Source organism: Pteropus medius, unplaced genomic scaffold, assembly GCF_902729225.1.
Source record: "Pteropus medius unplaced genomic scaffold, Ma_sr-lr_union100, whole genome shotgun sequence".
NCBI lineage: Eukaryota > Metazoa > Chordata > Mammalia > Chiroptera > Pteropodidae > Pteropus > Pteropus medius.
The window spans coordinates 1,631,489-1,649,806 of NW_024349804.1; the positions used below are offsets into that span (position 1 = coordinate 1,631,489).

General features: G+C 35.5%; 1 protein-coding gene across 4 annotated transcripts in view; it reads left to right on the plus strand.

Moving 5' to 3' along the window:
- The window catches only part of PPARGC1A (PPARG coactivator 1 alpha), a 97,669-nt gene that overhangs the window by 37,422 nt on the left and 41,929 nt on the right, over positions 1 to 18,318 (plus strand). For all 4 annotated transcript variants that reach the window (XM_039838074.1, XM_039838075.1, XM_039838076.1 and 1 more), the window contains one exon: positions 16,523 to 16,717. In XM_039838074.1, the coding sequence (XP_039694008.1) occupies positions 16,523 to 16,717 (195 nt within the window). The remainder of the gene's footprint in view (positions 1 to 16,522; positions 16,718 to 18,318) is intronic.

Genomic DNA, 18,318 nt, shown 5'->3' on the forward strand with positions numbered 1-18,318 from the left:
AAGGAAATCCTGGCAATGTTTAAGAAGGGAGAGCAGTTGAGAGTTGTGTGTGGTGATTAAAACTTTACTTCGTATTTCAAAGGTACTAATTATTTTCTGAAGCCCATGGCCCAAATGAAGAGTATAATATGAAAAGAATATTTCATTTCCAACTAAAAGTGATGATAAAATTATGGACTTTTTCATTCTCTTTTCTTTGATTTTCATTTTTCTTTTTTCCCATATTTTCATTGTTTTAGTCTGTTTCTTCATTCAACATTTAAATAATTATCTTATATACCAATGACTGCTGGGCAGCTAGGATGCTGTAAATATAACGAGGACAGGAATTGTGTCTATTAGAATCTATGTTATGTGCCTGAGACACCTGCCATCCAAAAAAGTTTTTCTAAATTTACAAATGAATGAAAGATGGAACGAATAAATAATGCCAAATAAAACATGGCCATGAACTGCAAGTAACTTGAATAAGTACTGAGCCTTCTTTCTTCTTCTTTTTTTTTTAAAGATATTATAAAAGACTTAAATAATTAATATCTGCTGTATTTATTGAAGACTCTATTTTACCTGGTCTTATTTTTAAGTAAAATGAATTAATTAATTTCTCTTCTTATTATCTCCAAATATAATAAAATTTCCCCCCTTCATTTATATCCCCTGTTTATATTCCCTATGACCCAGTGGTACATTTTTGCCCTAGTTCAGCTATTTCAATTTGAATATCTGTAAGCATTACCAGTTACTAAACCCAATTTATTATGTAAGTAGAAAGATTATTTAGTCAGGGGAAAAATTGTGAAACGACTCATCTTAGGTAACATGTTAAGTCCTCATTACATAGGGTTTCTTAGAATTTCTTCTATAGTTTTGTTCTTTCATTGACAGGAAAACACTTTTAAAATGATTTTTAAATACCAACATCATTAGAGAAATAGGAAATTTTATAATTAGGACTATATACACACACACACACACACACACATATATATATACACATATATATATTACACATATATATATATACACACATATGTATATATACACATATATATATGTGTTTGTGTATATATAGTAATAAAATAATTAGGAATAATTATATGATGTCTTATGGTGCCTGTTATATGGTGTTCTATGGTGCCCCAATTTAATCCCTACCACAATGGTGCGAAACAGGTATCTATCTCCATTTTATAGTTGATAGCATTGAGGTCACAGGGCCCAAATGGCTTTTCCAAGGACAGAGACAAGTACGTTTCAGAATTAGAACTTGAACCCCATTCTTCTAAGGCCAAATCTCATAACTACTACTTTGAAAATAATTCACAGCAGGCATAGTAGCAACAGAAGCAGAAGCGAACTGAGAAACCTTGGGTTAATGTTTAAGGAATATTGAACTACTAAATGCTCATTCAGGGACAAAGTGAGAAGCAACTGAGCAGTAATGGCACAGAACTATTTTGCTGTCAATTGCTAAGCCGGAGGCTTTCATATTATTCCTGGAGGTGGAAGGATCTACCCCAGGGCTGCCTTCAGCTGATAGCATCAGATGTTTTACCCCTGAGCACATTACAGCTGGCTGACATCATCACAACAAACACAGACATGGAAAGTTTGCCACTGATGCCACCAGGGCAACCAGGACTCCTGGGAGAAGGCACAAATGGTTTCTCATCTCCTTCCATGGCCTAGCTGTAGAGTCTTAAACAAATTCTGTCATTGCTTTTATGCAGATCGTTATAATTTGCTTGAATTGTGAAGTGTCGTGAGGAAAAAATTAAGTATTTAACTATATTAGTATAGAACAACTTTAGTAAATATTGTTTGATTTTTATCTTTAGCACTACATTTTTATATTTACTATATTTTTAGCTTCCTTACTCTTTCTCAGAACACATAGGTATTATGCTGTTTTTATTTCCAGTAACCTTAAGCAGATAACCATTATCTGCTGTCATTTTATGTATGAGAAAATTAAGGCCCTAGGAAGGCAGATTCTGTGCCAGGGCCACCAAGCAGAATGGACCTGGACTGACCTTAATTGATTATTTAATCACATTTAAGCTTTTTCTTTTGTCTTTTTATCACACACTACACATGCTTTTTATTTTTATAATTTTATACATACAAAAATGCTAATTACAGGAAGATTAGAAAAAAGACAAAATAAAGTCATCTGAAGTTTCATGTTCTTGTAATATTTTGGCGTTTATCCTTTGAGATGTTTCCCAATATACACACATAGATGATGGGGTGAACAAGTGAAATTTGCTAACTTTCTTGATTGATTTAATAATATTTAATGAGTATGTTTTATTTAAATGATATACATCTATATTATCATTTTCATGGATGTAGCATGTCACTATGTGGGTTTTCCTGGGTGCCTTTTTTTTTACGTCTAAACCCAAGCTTTCATAGCTACCCAGCTTATGGTCAGAAACTATTCTCATGTAATCTGTGATGGTGTTTTTTTAAAAGGGATCCAATCTTATAGCAGCAGTCATAGTTATGAGACTCTTGTCTGGTGAGTGTCCTGGCCATATACCAAAGAGATCTATTCAATGGACTTATCCATACCGAAGAAGGGTCTAGCACTGGAGAAAGATATCGATAAGAACTTACCAAGGATCAAAGCTTTTAGACTATAATTTGAATGCGTAATTGAGGTGAGAACTAGGACCCAGGAAAGACAGCCCCCCCTAGTAAAGGGGCCAGATTTCATATACACTGGATGAAGGTGAAGCATCTACATTCTCTGGAAAAAATGAGGGATTTGGGGCATCTCGATACGGGACACTTGATATGGTCTGCACTATAGGAAAGTCTTCTCTGTCTCAGCCCATGAGATAGATCATAGCAAATATCCTCATCTTCCCTCGAAGGCTCTGCCATTCAATCTTTTATAGGAGAAATTCTTAGCCCTGGTTCCCATTAGATTCTCACCAGGGGAGACTTTAAAAATACTAACTTCTGCCCCCAACGATACTGACTTAATTGCTCGGGGAGGAGGGACAACATAAATATTTTTTTAAATGCTCATGTGATTCTAATACATAGACAAAGTTGAGATTCATGGCTTTGCAGGCATCTTTCACTTTGTATAAAAGATGGTTGGCAGGGAACATTTTCTTGAGTCAAATTTTTGTATTTTCCACAGTTTCAGAGATTTAAATGTTTCTAAGTTATTCCAATATTGAACCTTTTCTAAGAAAAATAATCATGTCCTGCTTTCATAAATAAATCTGATTTTAAAAAAGACCTGGCCTTCCTTAAATAAAAGTAGAATTCTTATTGCTTTATACATTCATTTATTCTTCACAGTAATTTATTTTGTTAATCATCTGTATTCCCCTGCTAGAATAAGAGTGGTGAGGGCAGAGATTTTTAACTGTTTTGTATATTGTTATAACTTCAGTGTCAAGAATGCCTGGTATATAGTAGGTACTCAATAAATATTTATTAACATTATTTTGACACTCAGTTTGACATGCAAATCATGATTCATATTCCCAAGAAGCTTATGATCTTTTGAAAAATACAGATGTGGAATTTAATTACAGTCCAGTATTTCTATAAAGGTCTGCTCTGGCAACTTCCCATTTACAATATTTTAAACAATGTTGGGGCCTCAAAAAGAAAGTGTAAGAAAAACCTTCTTTGCTATTATTTACTTTTTTCCTCCTGGGAAGTAACATGATATAGTAGAAAAACTAAGGAGCCCATAGGCTCCAAACAAATACAGATTTTGATCAGTTGCTAATTGACCTGGAGAAAGTCTGTTTAACTCTTTGAGTATCAGTCTTCTCATCTCTAAAATCATACAGTTGAATGAGTTGACTCTTTTTAGCTCTTACTTTTAATATTTCTGTTATTACATCCTACCATTATGTGAGCCTATTTTTAAGTGACTTGCTTTTTCCTTTTGTCATTCTATAATTCTTGAATTTTTATTCAGTTTGGTTTGTACTTTTGTCATTCCCTATGTTGTTACTGGCACATTCACTTTTTAATCCAGTTACCAAGGTCACTTTAAAAAATGTCCCCATTGGTGTTAGTAGCCACTTTGTCTAACCAGATGTCAGACGCTACCCTACTGTGCATGCTCATCACATATGCACAAAAATCACTAATAATTCTGAATGAGTCTGAATTGAGAACTGATTTAGTGTACTTAAAGATTCTACACAAGGAGTACACTCAGTCTGGCATTAAAAGAAGCTCGGTCTCTAAGTCCTAGGAGATTACAGACTTACTCAGTTGCTTTGCAAACCTAAATCCATGTGGAATACTTAGATGTGAAGTCCCTGAGAAGGTGAATTCTTTATATTGTATTTATTTGGCAAGTATTTATTGACAACCTACCACTCTAGTGGAAAACAAAATTTGCTCTAGGAGTCTAAGACCCAATCCCAGCCTCTAAATGGCTTGTATGCTCTTGGGGGAAGGACCAGGAGTGGCAGATAGAATTACCAGGAATCAAGCATACTTTGATTTCCTTCACCTTAGATGGCCCCACAAAGAGGACAGCTTTGCCTCTGAATAGCTTCCAGTGACCTTTAGACAGATTTTCTCTCATTTTAATGCTATTGCCAGAATATTGCAGTAACCAGATCATTTGACATCCCTAACCTTAATATACCATACAGATTCAGGTACCAAGTATCCACAGCTGCACAGTTTGCACATATACCTCATGGTGCTAAGTCTTTATGAACAAATAGCATTGGCCTAGTGAAGATGCCTTCTAAGCACTTCTTTTGGACAGAAAATGTACTATCTTATAGAGCATTTATTGGTGCTAATGGGAAATTATAAAACATTTCTTACTGAGTCAGTCTGAAAAATATTGCTTATGTACAGGGTTAATATCTGCTAATTTGCAACAATAGAACTTTATGAGTCATTTACAGGAGACCTCCTTTCTGAAGTCCTGGTGCTACTGAGCTCATTGATTAATGCTCATGTGTAATGTTTGTTAAATATTTTAAAGATCACCATCCTCCCACTTAAACCTGTATGTAAACTATGAAAATTTGTCTTACTTATTCCAAGTTCTCACCTCAGGGCCTTTGTACTTACTCTTTTCTCTGCCTAGAACATTTATTTTTCAGTTATTTTGACTTGCTACTTCAAATGCTATCTATCTCTCCATCTACACACATATGTATGTGTGTATATGTATATATATATATAACAACCTGCTCTTTCTCAATACATACACCCACATGCTCTGTTTCTCTCTCATGTATGTGTGTATATGAACATGTATTCAAAATATATCTTCTCTCTCTCCACACACACACACACACACACACACATCTGTATATAGATATATAAATTTTTTTGGAAGAGGATCATTTGTTTATTACCTGCTATCCTCTCTCCACCAAACTAAAATTAAGTTCCTAGAAAACAGATTATAGCACATAGTAAAACAGGTTATAACACATAGTAGACAGTAAATGTATGTAAGTAATAATTATATATATATATTATATATATATATAAATATGCAATAAATGTGGTACAGGTCTGCATGTGTGTGCAGGAGCGGAGGGTGTGTCAGGTGTAGACATCAGAGTTCAGCTCGGTATAGATTTCTGGTGGTCATTCCATGCGATAAGCATGCAAGTAGCTAGTGATTATGGCAAACTGCTTTCTTTAATTCCAACATTCAACCCTAACAAGTAGCAGGTAGGCAATGACCTTTATTCAATTTGTAAGAGTTTCTGAATATCCATGTATTTAATAATTTTAATACTACACTTAAAATCTCTATGTCGTGTCAGCTTCCCTTATAAAGGAAAGAATGTTGTCTTTCCTCTCAATTTGTTTATATTCCATCCTTACCTCAAAGTCTACTTTAAATGGTTCCTCTATTATGGGATTTTTTTCAACAAATTCATATTTTGTTTCACTTATTTTGAATTCAGTCTAATATATGAGGACATTAATATAATAATGATAATATTAAGAAGAGCAAATATAGCTCTTACTATATATCAGGCACTGTTCTACACTATTTGTATGAATTAGCTCAGTTGATTCTCAAAATAACCCTACAGTATAAGTCTTATTATTATAACTTACTTCTCAGGCATGAAACCTGAGACACAGAGAGGTTAGGTAAGTTGCTGAAGGTCACACAGCTTGTAAGTGACGAACTCGGATTCCAAACTCAGGTAGTCTGACTTCAGAGTCTATATTTTACCTCACTAATGCTTTCATAAAAACAAACAAAAAAAACCTCTTATAAGGCTTTTAAGCCCTTTTCGAGCTACAAAATAATCTTAAGAAGTCTAGAAATGTTTAGGAACTCTGTGAAAGTGTATAGAAGAAAATCCTCAAGAATCATTTAACATGATCTATGTAATCAAGTAGACTACAAAACTAAAATAAACTTTATGATAATGGTGATGGTGAGAAAATGTTGAAATAAGAGGAAGATGATTGACAATAGAAAGAATTAAATGCTATATGACTAACCAAAAAGAAATGTAGGAAGTAAATAAACAGTAAGCTGTAATCAACAAGGAATCATAGACCATGAAACATCTAAGCACATTAATGTAAAATATTGGGAATAAGAATTCACACAGAATAAATTAAAAATATGTTATTAATAACTATTAAGAGCTGCTAGAACTGCATGTGTTAGAGGGGATAAATCCAGCATACATGGAATCGTAAATTCTAACTTGATTTATACACTATTCACAGCCACGAAACAGCGACTTATCCAAATTTGCATGATTATCAGAATCACTTGGTGTGTTTATTAAAACTTCAGAATCCTGGATTGCTCCTCTAGCAATCAGTTCTTGACTAGGGGCAGCTTGCCTTCTGGCAAATATTTGGCAATATGTGGAGATATTTTTGGTTGTAATTATTGTGTGTGTGTGTGGGGGGGTGGTGCTACTGGCATCTAATGGGTAGAAGCCAGGGATGCTGTGAAATATCTTAAAATGCACAGGACAGACCCCTATAACAATGATTCATCTGGCTCAAAATGTCAGTATTGCCAAAATTGAGGAACTCTGATCTGGAGATTTTGATTTTGTGTCTGCAATGGGGCCCAGAAATGGGTATTTCTATCCAAAGATCCAGGTTATTCTTATAAAGGCTTTAGGAGCTTGAAGATACCAGTAGGAGCTGGATTTGTTGAAAAATATCCCATTGAAGAGGGAACACCTAAAGTAGACTTTAAGGTAGGGATGTAATGTAAACAAATGAAAGGGAAAGGGAAGAGCGTTCTACTAGAAGAACAAATCACTCTCAGTAGGGCTAAAGACAGGCTACACAGTAACATTGGGTCAGCAATAAACGGTGAGAAGCAATCTAAAGGCAACCCCCACTTTCTACATGAAAGACCAACTCTGCTTTATGGAATGGGACTGCATTTCCCTATCTTAGTCTTTATCTGTTGTAATTAACTTTCTGATATACCTTTCTGATTCATTTTGTATCCTCTGATAAGAATATAGATTAGGGTAGCTCATGTTTATGCCTATTTTTGTTTTAATAATTTCTTTCATAAAATTCCAACATATAAAGAGAGTGAGAACAAGGTTTTATCAGATGCATCATCTCCAATTCTACCTGTCTCATTAGCCGCATGAGTTTCATGCTAATAATAGGATTAATGGGTAGTTTAAATGAAATTGTACATGTAAAGAAAGTAACTCGCCACCAGGTACATAGGAAGCACTCAGTAAATATCAGCTGCTATTTACTATTATTTTTTAATTAAAGCAACATTTATCTGTCATAATATTTATGTCACTCTTTAAATGAATAGAAAAATGTGAAGTTGGGGTTTAAGATAATTCGTATCTTCTATCAAACTTAACAACTGTTTATTTTGTATTTTGTTTTGATTGTAGAGGATCGAGAAAATTCAGCTTTATAGAAATGAGTATTTGTAAATGGCCCCGGGTTTTAAACTGCTTACCCTCATGTCTCAAGATATTTTTTTAATTCTTGATACCAACACAAAATGATTCATATGGCAGGTTAATGTGGTGGAGGCCTTTACTGTTTAAGATAAGATAACGCATTTGAGTGTGCATGTTGTTTTCTAAATACAAATTCATTATGTTGGTAGATGAGTTCAGTTATGTAAATACAGAAAATATATGCCACAATTTTTATAGGAAGTCCTTATATTAACTAGTCTGATGTCCAGGGTTCCATGGAACACAGCTCGAAAAACACCTCTGGCTAAGACTAGAACATATTTCTAGCTTGTAGATGAGTGTGTTATGCAGTAGGGAGTGAAGAAGCTCACTCTAGTCCAGATAGATAGAGCGCATCGATTGTTTTCTTGATTGGGGAGCCTGATGCATGGATAGAGATAGTAAGTTAGCCTGGAATGGTCTTCTTGTCATAAATCATCTTGGCTCTTTCGAGATATTTGCAAATTAATTGTTTGATGATGCATTCCAGTGTCCTCCCAAACACTAGAGTTGGAGTGAGTAAATCTGCATTTACAAGACACATCTGAACCCCTTCCTTTATAAAAGATGGACATTACATTGTCTCTTACAGATTCAGTGCTTTGGAACTAATTTCAGAATTCGCTCCTTTGTAGTTGTTACCGTTCATATTTACTTCTTTTCCAGTAATAATACATTGGCTGCTTGCCTAGCCTATCAGCTGGTGTATGAGAAACAAATTTAAGCTAATTTTAAATCATAGCCTAAAATAAACATTATTAATAAGATAAATCTCCTGGGGATGGAAAGAGATGAGATGTACAGAGCAAACGGCGATGACAACAACAAAAGGAAAATGAAAAGTCAAATTAGATTCTTAGGACTCGTTAGACTTTTTAGTTATTAGTCCCCATTATTTTTAATAAGCATCTACTATATGCCAGGTGTCTTAATAGTGATCAGACAGGCCTCACAGACTTTCTATTTTAGGTAGACCATGAACAAGATAAATCAGAAAAAAAAATACATATTAAGTAATATAAATCAGCGTCAAAGGAAAAAATAAACCAGGAAAATGGATAGAATGTGTCTGGAGTAGCTGGGAAGATCTCACTAGGTACATGACATTTAAGTAAATGAGTGGATAAAAGGGCAAGCCATGTGGCCATCTGGCAGAAGAGCCTTCTAGTAAGGGGAAGTGGCAGGTGCAAAAACCTTAGGGCAGGAGAATGCAGGAGAATGCCTGACATTTTTGTCAAGAGAATGCCTGAAATTTTTGTGGACTAGTAAAGAGATCAGAATGATTGGAAAGGATTCAGATGGATAAATGGGGATGTTGACAGGGTCAGATGATGTGGGTCTCGTATAGAACAACCAACCATACATCTCGGCCTGCAATAGTCCCAGTTAATGCACAAGTGGTTGATTATGTATAGTACCCCCTCTCACTCTCAGAAGCACGTGGCTTGGAAGATACATTTTATGATGAGCCTAAGCTTGTAGGTCACTCTGAGGAATTTGATTTTAGTCTTAGAGATATGGGAAGCCATGGAGAGTTTGGTCATAAGAGGGCCAAAGTATGATTTAGGTTTTATCAGGATCACTTAGTCTTCTGCATTGAGAACGAACTGTTGGGATGGGTGGCAAGTGGCAAGGATGAAAATAGGGAAGCCAGTTAGAAACCTACAGGATTATCATTCTACCATGCATAAGGTAGTCAGAGCTGGGTTATTTCACTTGAGGCCACGTAGCTAGCACATGGTGAAAATGGGACTGGGATCAATCCTCCAGACTTCCTGTCTGGTGTTCTCTTCACAGTGCCCAGTTCCTCTCTTAATTTAACCTGTGGACATATTTTGAGAAATAGATAGAAAATACCCCAACCCCTTTGTCCTTGAAATAGCTTATTTTGAGTGCATCAGCCAGGATTTTCTTAGGCCTTTCTCTTGAACCTCTGTTTTTATACTTTCAGCTCATGTAACCTCTTCAGAGTAATACACTCCACATGTTCAGTACATGCTTATTAACTCATGAGTATGTGATATATGCTAATAAGTTAGAACGGAGTACAGATGTGAACATACATTAATGCCTACTTAAACAGGAGCATAAATATTAGCAGGAATTAAATAGACTCCCGTAGGTCTAAATATATCCATGGGTATATTTATTTTCACTTGATTCTTTTTTTATTTTTTGTGGGGATTATCTTTAGTTTTTAATCATTGGTTTCCTCAGCGTGGATAACTGGAAGGAAAATACACATGTCGATTATACACTCATATAATCAACTGCAGTGAAATATATGAGGCTACACTTAGGAGACTGAGATATATATACGTGCATACATTCTGTTTTAAATATGTGTGTACTTTAGATGAAAACTTATGTGTGTTTAGGGGATAAGGTATGTGATGTATAGGCGCATTTACATATGCGATATTTTAAGTAGCCTATTTGTCCATAGGGAGTTACCCAGATAGTGAAGTTAAATTCTGTATTCTTTCTACTAGCCCATACATCACTACTACCTTAAATTCCAGTAACTTTGGTATCCCACAGGGCAAATACTTGTCACATAATGTGCTTATCTTATCTCTCCTGGGAATAAAATAGGGGAATAAGCTAGCTCTCAGGGCATTTGTAAGAAATGAATAGATACAAAAGTATTTTTATAAGAAATGTGTGATGTAAGGTGATCTTTATCGTCTTGATTATTTTTCTGCTGTACATATATGCTTGAGATTTACTAAGTCATTTTTTTTTTCTACCTTCAAGTGCTCATCTCTTTTTAAAAACTCTTTATTCCATATGCTAAACAAAAAGCTAGGGGGTATTTTGGGAACTTTTCTTATTGAATGAGGTACAAGTTAGCAACCGTTAAGAAGTGCCATGTAGGGATTCTGCCCATTTCTTTTGGGGCATGCAAAGGCAGGCAGACACATTGTTGGTGCCCATGCCTGGGTGTAAGAGAAGCAAGAAAAAACAAAATAAAACACAGTGGATTATAGAGCATTCAAGGAGAGAAAAGATAAAAGGAGAAGAAAGAGAAAGAGAGTTGTTAAAAGTAGGTATTCAAAACATTTTATAACCTTTTCAACAAAGGCTCAGACCACTGATTGGACATGTGCAATAAACAATCAGTGAAGTGATATCTATCCTGATTAAAATGGTTTAAAGAAAAAAGCTAAACACCTAAAATTCTATTTTAGTGGTATATAGTTTGAATTATTTTTTATTTCATTTCAGAAAAAAACATGTTTTTATTTCGAATTTAGCTTCTTATAAATCTTGACTCAAACTTTATATATCAAAAGCAAATTTATACATGCGAAAGTTTTTTGCCTTTTTGTGCATGAAACTGAGGTACATGACTTTATGTGTGGACACATTCAGGAAAGGGACTTGTATGATCAATTGCATTCCTTACTTGAACCCCGAAATTTATCATAAAAGTCACTTTCTCATTTATTTATTTTAATTTCTGGTGGGGTCTAGTGGAACAAATAATCCAAAATAATAGGCAATCCAAAAATGCATTTATATTTGGCTTCAGAATACATTACCAGATGTTACTTTAGCAAATTTCTCTTCCAAATTAGGCCTCACTTGAAGTAGAAGTTAATTTAGTCTTTCATTAGCTACTTCCAAATCAGCTGGATGCGGCAAGGAGTTAGCCCAAGGCATGCTGGGTAGTTGGAAAGAAGCTGGCCCAGTGTAAGAAGTCAGTGGTCGATCATGCTCAAAGAACGAAATTCAAATACGAGTAATCAAGATGGGCATATACATGGCATATACACTGAAAATGTTTATTGAGCATCTTCTTGAAGAATTCTAAGGCCTTTATTAACTCTTTATCTTCTTCTTAATCATGAATGCAGAGAAAAAATCTGTAAAAGGGATTAGGCAAATAATAACTTGAAATTCTATATAGAATAAAAAAGAGGTTCAGAGAGGTTATGTGACCTCTCACACAGATTGATCTCTGAGTAAACACTACCTAAGATACTGAAACTGATTAATGAATGATAAGAAGACCCCACTGTTTCCTTCTTATTGATGATTTGAATAATGAGGAAGTAAGAATTCTCCTGGCCTAATTCACATTAAGAGAGCTAAGATAATGAAGCTGTGATTAAATGGCTATTAAACTATTTTTATCAAACAGAGATCAAGCAAGTGTGAGAATCTAGGGACGCAGAGCGTAATTGCAATTCCACAAGATGTAGAAAACATTACTATCGTAAGCAGGGCACGGTCCTTTCGTAATAGCCTGCATTTAGAAATCTTGGGGATACCACATGCAGTTTTCACTCTAGGTTTCTCCCTTCAGGTGTCTGTTAGCATTTCAAAGCCCCTCATCTCCTACTTAATTTAGTGGATTTATTCACTCTGTGTGCAGTGGAGTGAGTGGAATGCACTGTCTGCCCCAGGATGGGTAACCAGTTGGAATATCCTTGTGGCAAAGGCAGAGGACCCAGATATTACCCACTAGATTCCAAATTTCAATTTTGAGGTGACTCTGGGTACTGAAGAAGCAGAATTTACCTTCCTTCAACTGTGCCTTTTGAATTATAGCACAATTAGTACAGGTCATATGGGGACCCAGCAGTCCCAAAAGGCAGTCATGAGCCTTCTGATTCTGTTGACTGTTCCAAACTCTCATTTATTAAGGACAGGGCATTGCTTTGGAATTGGTGCACATTCTAAATTTTGGGTTGTTCGTATACATGCTTGCATCTCATCGTCACTAAAAATTCTTTATGCCTCGAGTGAGTTTTTGTCGATGTGCCTTCTTTGTTCCTGGGGAGCCCTTAGAGAATGAAGTATTATAGTCTAAAGGACCTTTATTTAGGTCGGAAGAGTAGCGTGGACTTGCATTGTATAAGGAGAGCACAAGGTTGCAACCCTCCTTGGGAAGTGATGCTTGATAACCACAGAGCTCAAGGGTGGAAATGCCTCTTGGCTTGGTTTCTATCTTCACTTGTACCCCTATGCTACCGGCTGCAAGGCAGAGCCCCGTTTGCGTAGCTATAGATCGCTACCCAAATGGTGATCCGCATTCTCTTTCTCACTTCACTGCTTTTCTTTTTTTAACTTACTTAAAGCTAATAAGTATATTTTCGTAAAAACAGCCGTTTCAAACGTCTAGAAAGCAGTATCAGAGCCGTGTCTTTGAAAGGTTATCTTGTCATGTCACTGACTAATGTGTCTTCATGTCCTGTCACCTGTGAACAGACATGTGTTACTAGGCCAGTGTGCTTCCTCTGCAGTGACTTTGATTTATTTGCTCTGTAAATTGGGACGGAAGCAATAATGGAAAGTGACATTAATTGTTTAACACAGTCCTTTTGGTCGCATCCATTGCCTTCTCTGGGAGGCGTTTGATTGTTGAAACTCAGGGTAAACTGATTGAAATTGCCATGCGAGGGGCAGTGTCCACTCAGGTTTATGTATAAGGATATCTGTTGAGCTTCCACACAGAAGTGTCATTGGTAAATATTAAAGTTTCTCCCCAGTTTTCTATTATTAAAGAAAACACACAAAATTTAAAATAATAACATTCTTTTCTTCCTTAATTTAAAAACAGCTTTTTGAAAATAATTGGTCTAGGAGCCCCTCTTGGAGTCAACTGCATATAGGGAGGATAATTAAAAGGTTTAAATTGTTTTTAACAGACACTGACTGTATATAATGATTATAGTCCAACTGGTCCATGCAAGTCGAATACCAGCCGGTTTTACCTACAGATCCCAACACACACATGCACACATATTCGCATACTCACTCACTCACGTTCACACACATAAACAAACACAGTGGAAATCTCCCATTCAATAACCCCTCTTTGCCGATTTTGATTCCAGTAAAGAGGAGAAATAAAAGAGTTGGTGGTTTAATCAGATCTTGTAAATTAATTATAACATTATCAGACTCCAATATTTCTGCCATTGTATTTGGTGTACATTTGCTCAGGCTTATTAAAGAAATTGAGAAAAAAAAAAACTAGTTAATTTAAGTGTTCTTTGTCATTTTTACTTGACTGGAATTATTGCAGTTTGTTTACAGTAGGGATGAAACTAAGGTGCTATTGTGTTATGTGATTGAAAGCAAATAGAGGCTTGTAGTATTGCTGAGAATCCAAACACAAAATTTAAATCGGGGTAAACACAATTGCTCATTTACTGGTAAACATTCTTAACTAATATTCTTGAGCTATTTTTAAACTTGAAATAAGCCTTTATGAAAATTGGGATACCTGGAAAAAAGTGCAGTTTACTGAAAGTGTGTGTGTGTGTGTGTGTGTGTGTGTGTGTGTGTGTGCTTGAGATACTTCAAAATTATTTCTAATAGATGACATGGAGATACTTATATTAATATAAATTTCATGATTTGGGAGATATTTAAAATCATATATATTTGACTTAATTATAATTTTTATTCAGAACAGTTTAATAACCTGACTTGGTTTTTTGGTATGTGAGGGAATCTAATTAAAAAAAAAAAAGATATTGGAATCTTTGGATACCAAATTATAATCCTTGACAGCATATAAAGAAAAATCATTTCAGTATCTTTATTATTAAAATTACATGGACATTGTCCAGAATAATTGAGGGGAAGAGAGGAACACCAGTAAGGTTTTGTGATTGAACTGAACAATTTGAATTTTAAGGAATTGGTCAGTTTATGGAAGGAAGTGGTGCCATTTTGAAGTTAATGTTTTTTTCCTTCTGATTAGGAATTACCTTCTGCATTAGTTTTAAAACTCATACATTGTCACTCCATTCTGTGTGCCTCAATCCACTTGACTCACAATGTCAATTCCAGGGGCATTAGGGAGATGCAGTATGCAAGTGTTAAAAAATGCCCAGTAAAGGCCTCTGTGAGTAGCAAACAGCTCTTCTTGGCTTCTTGAATACAAAGGAGAAAGAAATCTGTAGTTTTCCTCCTGGAATAGAGGCTGATCAGTGACGAGGGAAAACAATTTTTATGTGGAAATAGAATGCATACGTGATAAAAGCCTGCCTAATTTCTCTAGTAATACAATTTGATTTTCTGATTAGCTGTCTTATTCTGTGATTCTTGTAATTTTGTCAGGTCAATTAACTGGAGTTCAGTCCTAGAGAGAAAGGAAGTGTGGGCACTGCTAGCTTCATTAGATGTCAGCAGCTTAGGTGCATTTCGTAATAGAATCTGTGTGGGATAATTTAGCTATTGTTAATGTCATAGTGTACAGAACTTTAAGACATGTGAAACAGGTCATTGGACAAAGAATGTGAAGAGCTAAAAGAAGGGAAATAAAGCGATACACACAACAATGTTCTAGGAAATAAATGCAGAACAATGAATTATTCAGCGAGTAATCGATGACTATGCTGTGTGCCCAGCATTGGTCACCCATGTGCATAAAATATAGCACATTGCCCAGTAAGCAAGGTGCATAAGCTACAATTTGAGAGATCTTGAAAGTTTTTGTACAGACTACTGAAATAAATAATATCTTGTACAGTAAACCGTTTACAGGTTCTTCCCTTCCACTGGAGTATTATTGGAGAGGCAGAGTTTTGTCTTATTTCTCTTTGTGTCTTCAACACCTAGCGTGGCCCTAACATAGAGTAAGTGTTCAAAAATATTTGTGGAATGAATAAGTGAAGATTAGCTTTCCAAGTATGTGTTGGTGACAATGAGTGTGGGAGGTGGGAAAATGAGTTACAGTATGTTTGCAGGAGCCCCCGTTAGAAGTGACGTTGAACTGAAGTAGTGCCCTTGGCCGTGAGAAATGAATATATTTAATAGACATTACAAAATAAACCTCTAAGTAGTGACTGACCAGATAAAGAGGACTCAAGGTAGTTCCAGAGTTAAGGTCTGAAGAATTGTTACTCAAACATGAGAAGTCAAGAGAAATAGCAGTTCTGTCGTCAGGGTTCTTGAAGTCTAAATTTTGGAGAAGAGGGAGCTATTATCAAGTATAAATATCCAGTAGGCAGTTATAGATTTATGACTAAAGTTGGGAGAGTTGTCAGAGAGAGAAATAAATGACTATGGAGTGTTCTGTGATAAAATTATAATTGAAACCATGAAAGTGTATAGTTTCTCTTGGTATAGTTTGTTTCCAGTAGTATTCAAATAAGAGGGTTCTAACATTTTGCCAGGTATGCTGCATTGGAGATTGAAACACTGTGTGTGAAGATGAAATAGATGATGGTTAAAATCCTCTCAAGTCCTGAGATTCTCTAAATCATCTCTTTTAGTTGGGGAAACAAGACAAACATGTGGAAAATGACTGTGAACAAGACAGAATCATATACAGCAGTTTTAAGCACTGACATAAATTGCTAAATTGGATAGCTCGGCAATCAGAGATTGGTACAGTAGAGATATTAATTGATTGTGTGTTTCAGACCAAAAGTGAAATTTGGAATTTGAGGGAGATGTGATTTTGTATTCTGGCATGGACACCCAAAATTTCACGTACAGTTTACTCATTTGGCTAAACATGTCCAGTCTACACTGATTAATAGTATTGCCCATCTCCCAGTGTCAACTCACTCACGTCTTCGTCTGTTTTTCTGTTTTTGCAGAAGATAGATGAAGAGAATGAGGCGAACTTGCTAGCAGTCCTCACAGAGACACTGGACAGTCTCCCTGTGGATGAAGACGGATTGCCCTCATTTGATGCACTGACAGATGGAGATGTGACCACTGAGAATGAGGCTAGTCCTTCCTCCATGCCTGACGGCACCCCTCCGCCTCAGGAGGCAGAAGAGCCGTCTCTAGTAAGAACCCTTCCTACTGTTTAACAGGAATTGGAGTTGCCTCTGGCTACCCGCTGCATGGGTATGATGTAGTAACAATAAGGTCTGGATTTTTGATTTAGACTGATGCCAAAACAATCCCCAACTTGGAGTTGCAGATTCTGTGATTCTATGCTTCAAAATATTGATAATACAGTCTGTGATCTTACTTCATTTTTTAAACTATCTTTTGTGTGTATATGTGTGTACTTTTATATCTTAGTATTATTTATGTTCATGGTAGCAATTTGGAAAATGTAGGCAACTAAAAAGAATTCACCTGTAATTTCAAATAACCTCAAATACACGAAATGATTGAATTCTACTCTTTTATTAAGATATAGCATCAGTACGTTTGTGAATTTTAAATGCATTCACTATTTTTAATGGTTGCATAGTATTTTATTATTTGAAGATGTCCTTGTTTATTGAGTAATCCCTATGGTTGGATATTTAGTCATTTTCTCCTGTTTTTTACTGTCATAAATTGTATAATAACTGACATTTATAGTTTTATTCTTATGAAAACAATTCTAGAAATAAAATGTAGATCAAGGGGTATATAATATTTTAAGCCTTTGAATCCATAATTGTTATGAAGATTGAAAAATAATAGCACATTTGCAACCTAAGGTACCTGAATTTATGGTAGACAATGAAGGGTGAGTTTGTTGGTAGTGAAGAGTGAATTTTCTTTTTGGTGCAGTGCTTGACCAGAATTTTATTAGTTCTAAGACACAGTTTTACCTTCTCATCTGTGGTAGCCATTTGTCATTTGCAATAAATCTGATGTAAGAGCATACAATGTAAATTAGGGAATGCCATCCTCCAAACTTTAATAATGTCCTTGACGTGCCATTTAGAAGCTGTTTGTCTCCCATCTCTAAATTTTTAAATATTAAAAGCACTCCTTGTAAAAGCACTACTTTTTTCTTCTGCCTTTTGAAATTTCTGATCTAGAATAAGATATCTCATGAGTAATTGTTACTTATTCCCCAATTTCTTTATTTGTCAATATTGCTGTCTAGGACTCTGATTTCTTTACATTGACACCAGATGACTCTTATCCACACACTTGGTTCGACTGGGGGGTATTGTTGACCTAGAGTCATACTAAGTAAGTGTCTAATCAGGGAGGTCCTGAAAGGTCCTCGAGTCAAATGAAGAAACAGAGATCCAGAGACAGTAAATACTTTGCTTGAGCCAGAACCCACATCTCCTGACCCTATTTACAAATCCTCTTCAGTGACAGCCACTCTTTTATCCCAAATATTCTTTGAATCAGTAAAGTTTTTTACTTGGTTGTGCAACATGATTCAAAACATCACAGAATATTTTACTTATTGCCACTTGATTCAGTGGGTTATTGAGAGGAAAATGTCCATATATTACCTCCCTACTCCCCAAGTCCTCATTTAGCAAGTCAGCTTTTTCACATAGTAGTGACTTGGAAGTCCTTTTAGGAAGATCTTTTTGCCTAATTTTATCTGAAAGAAAGATTAAGGCGGACAATATTAAGTTTCAAATATAGGAAAAGGAAATACTTTCACAATTGGCAGTGCAATGTCAAATTTTTTCTTACT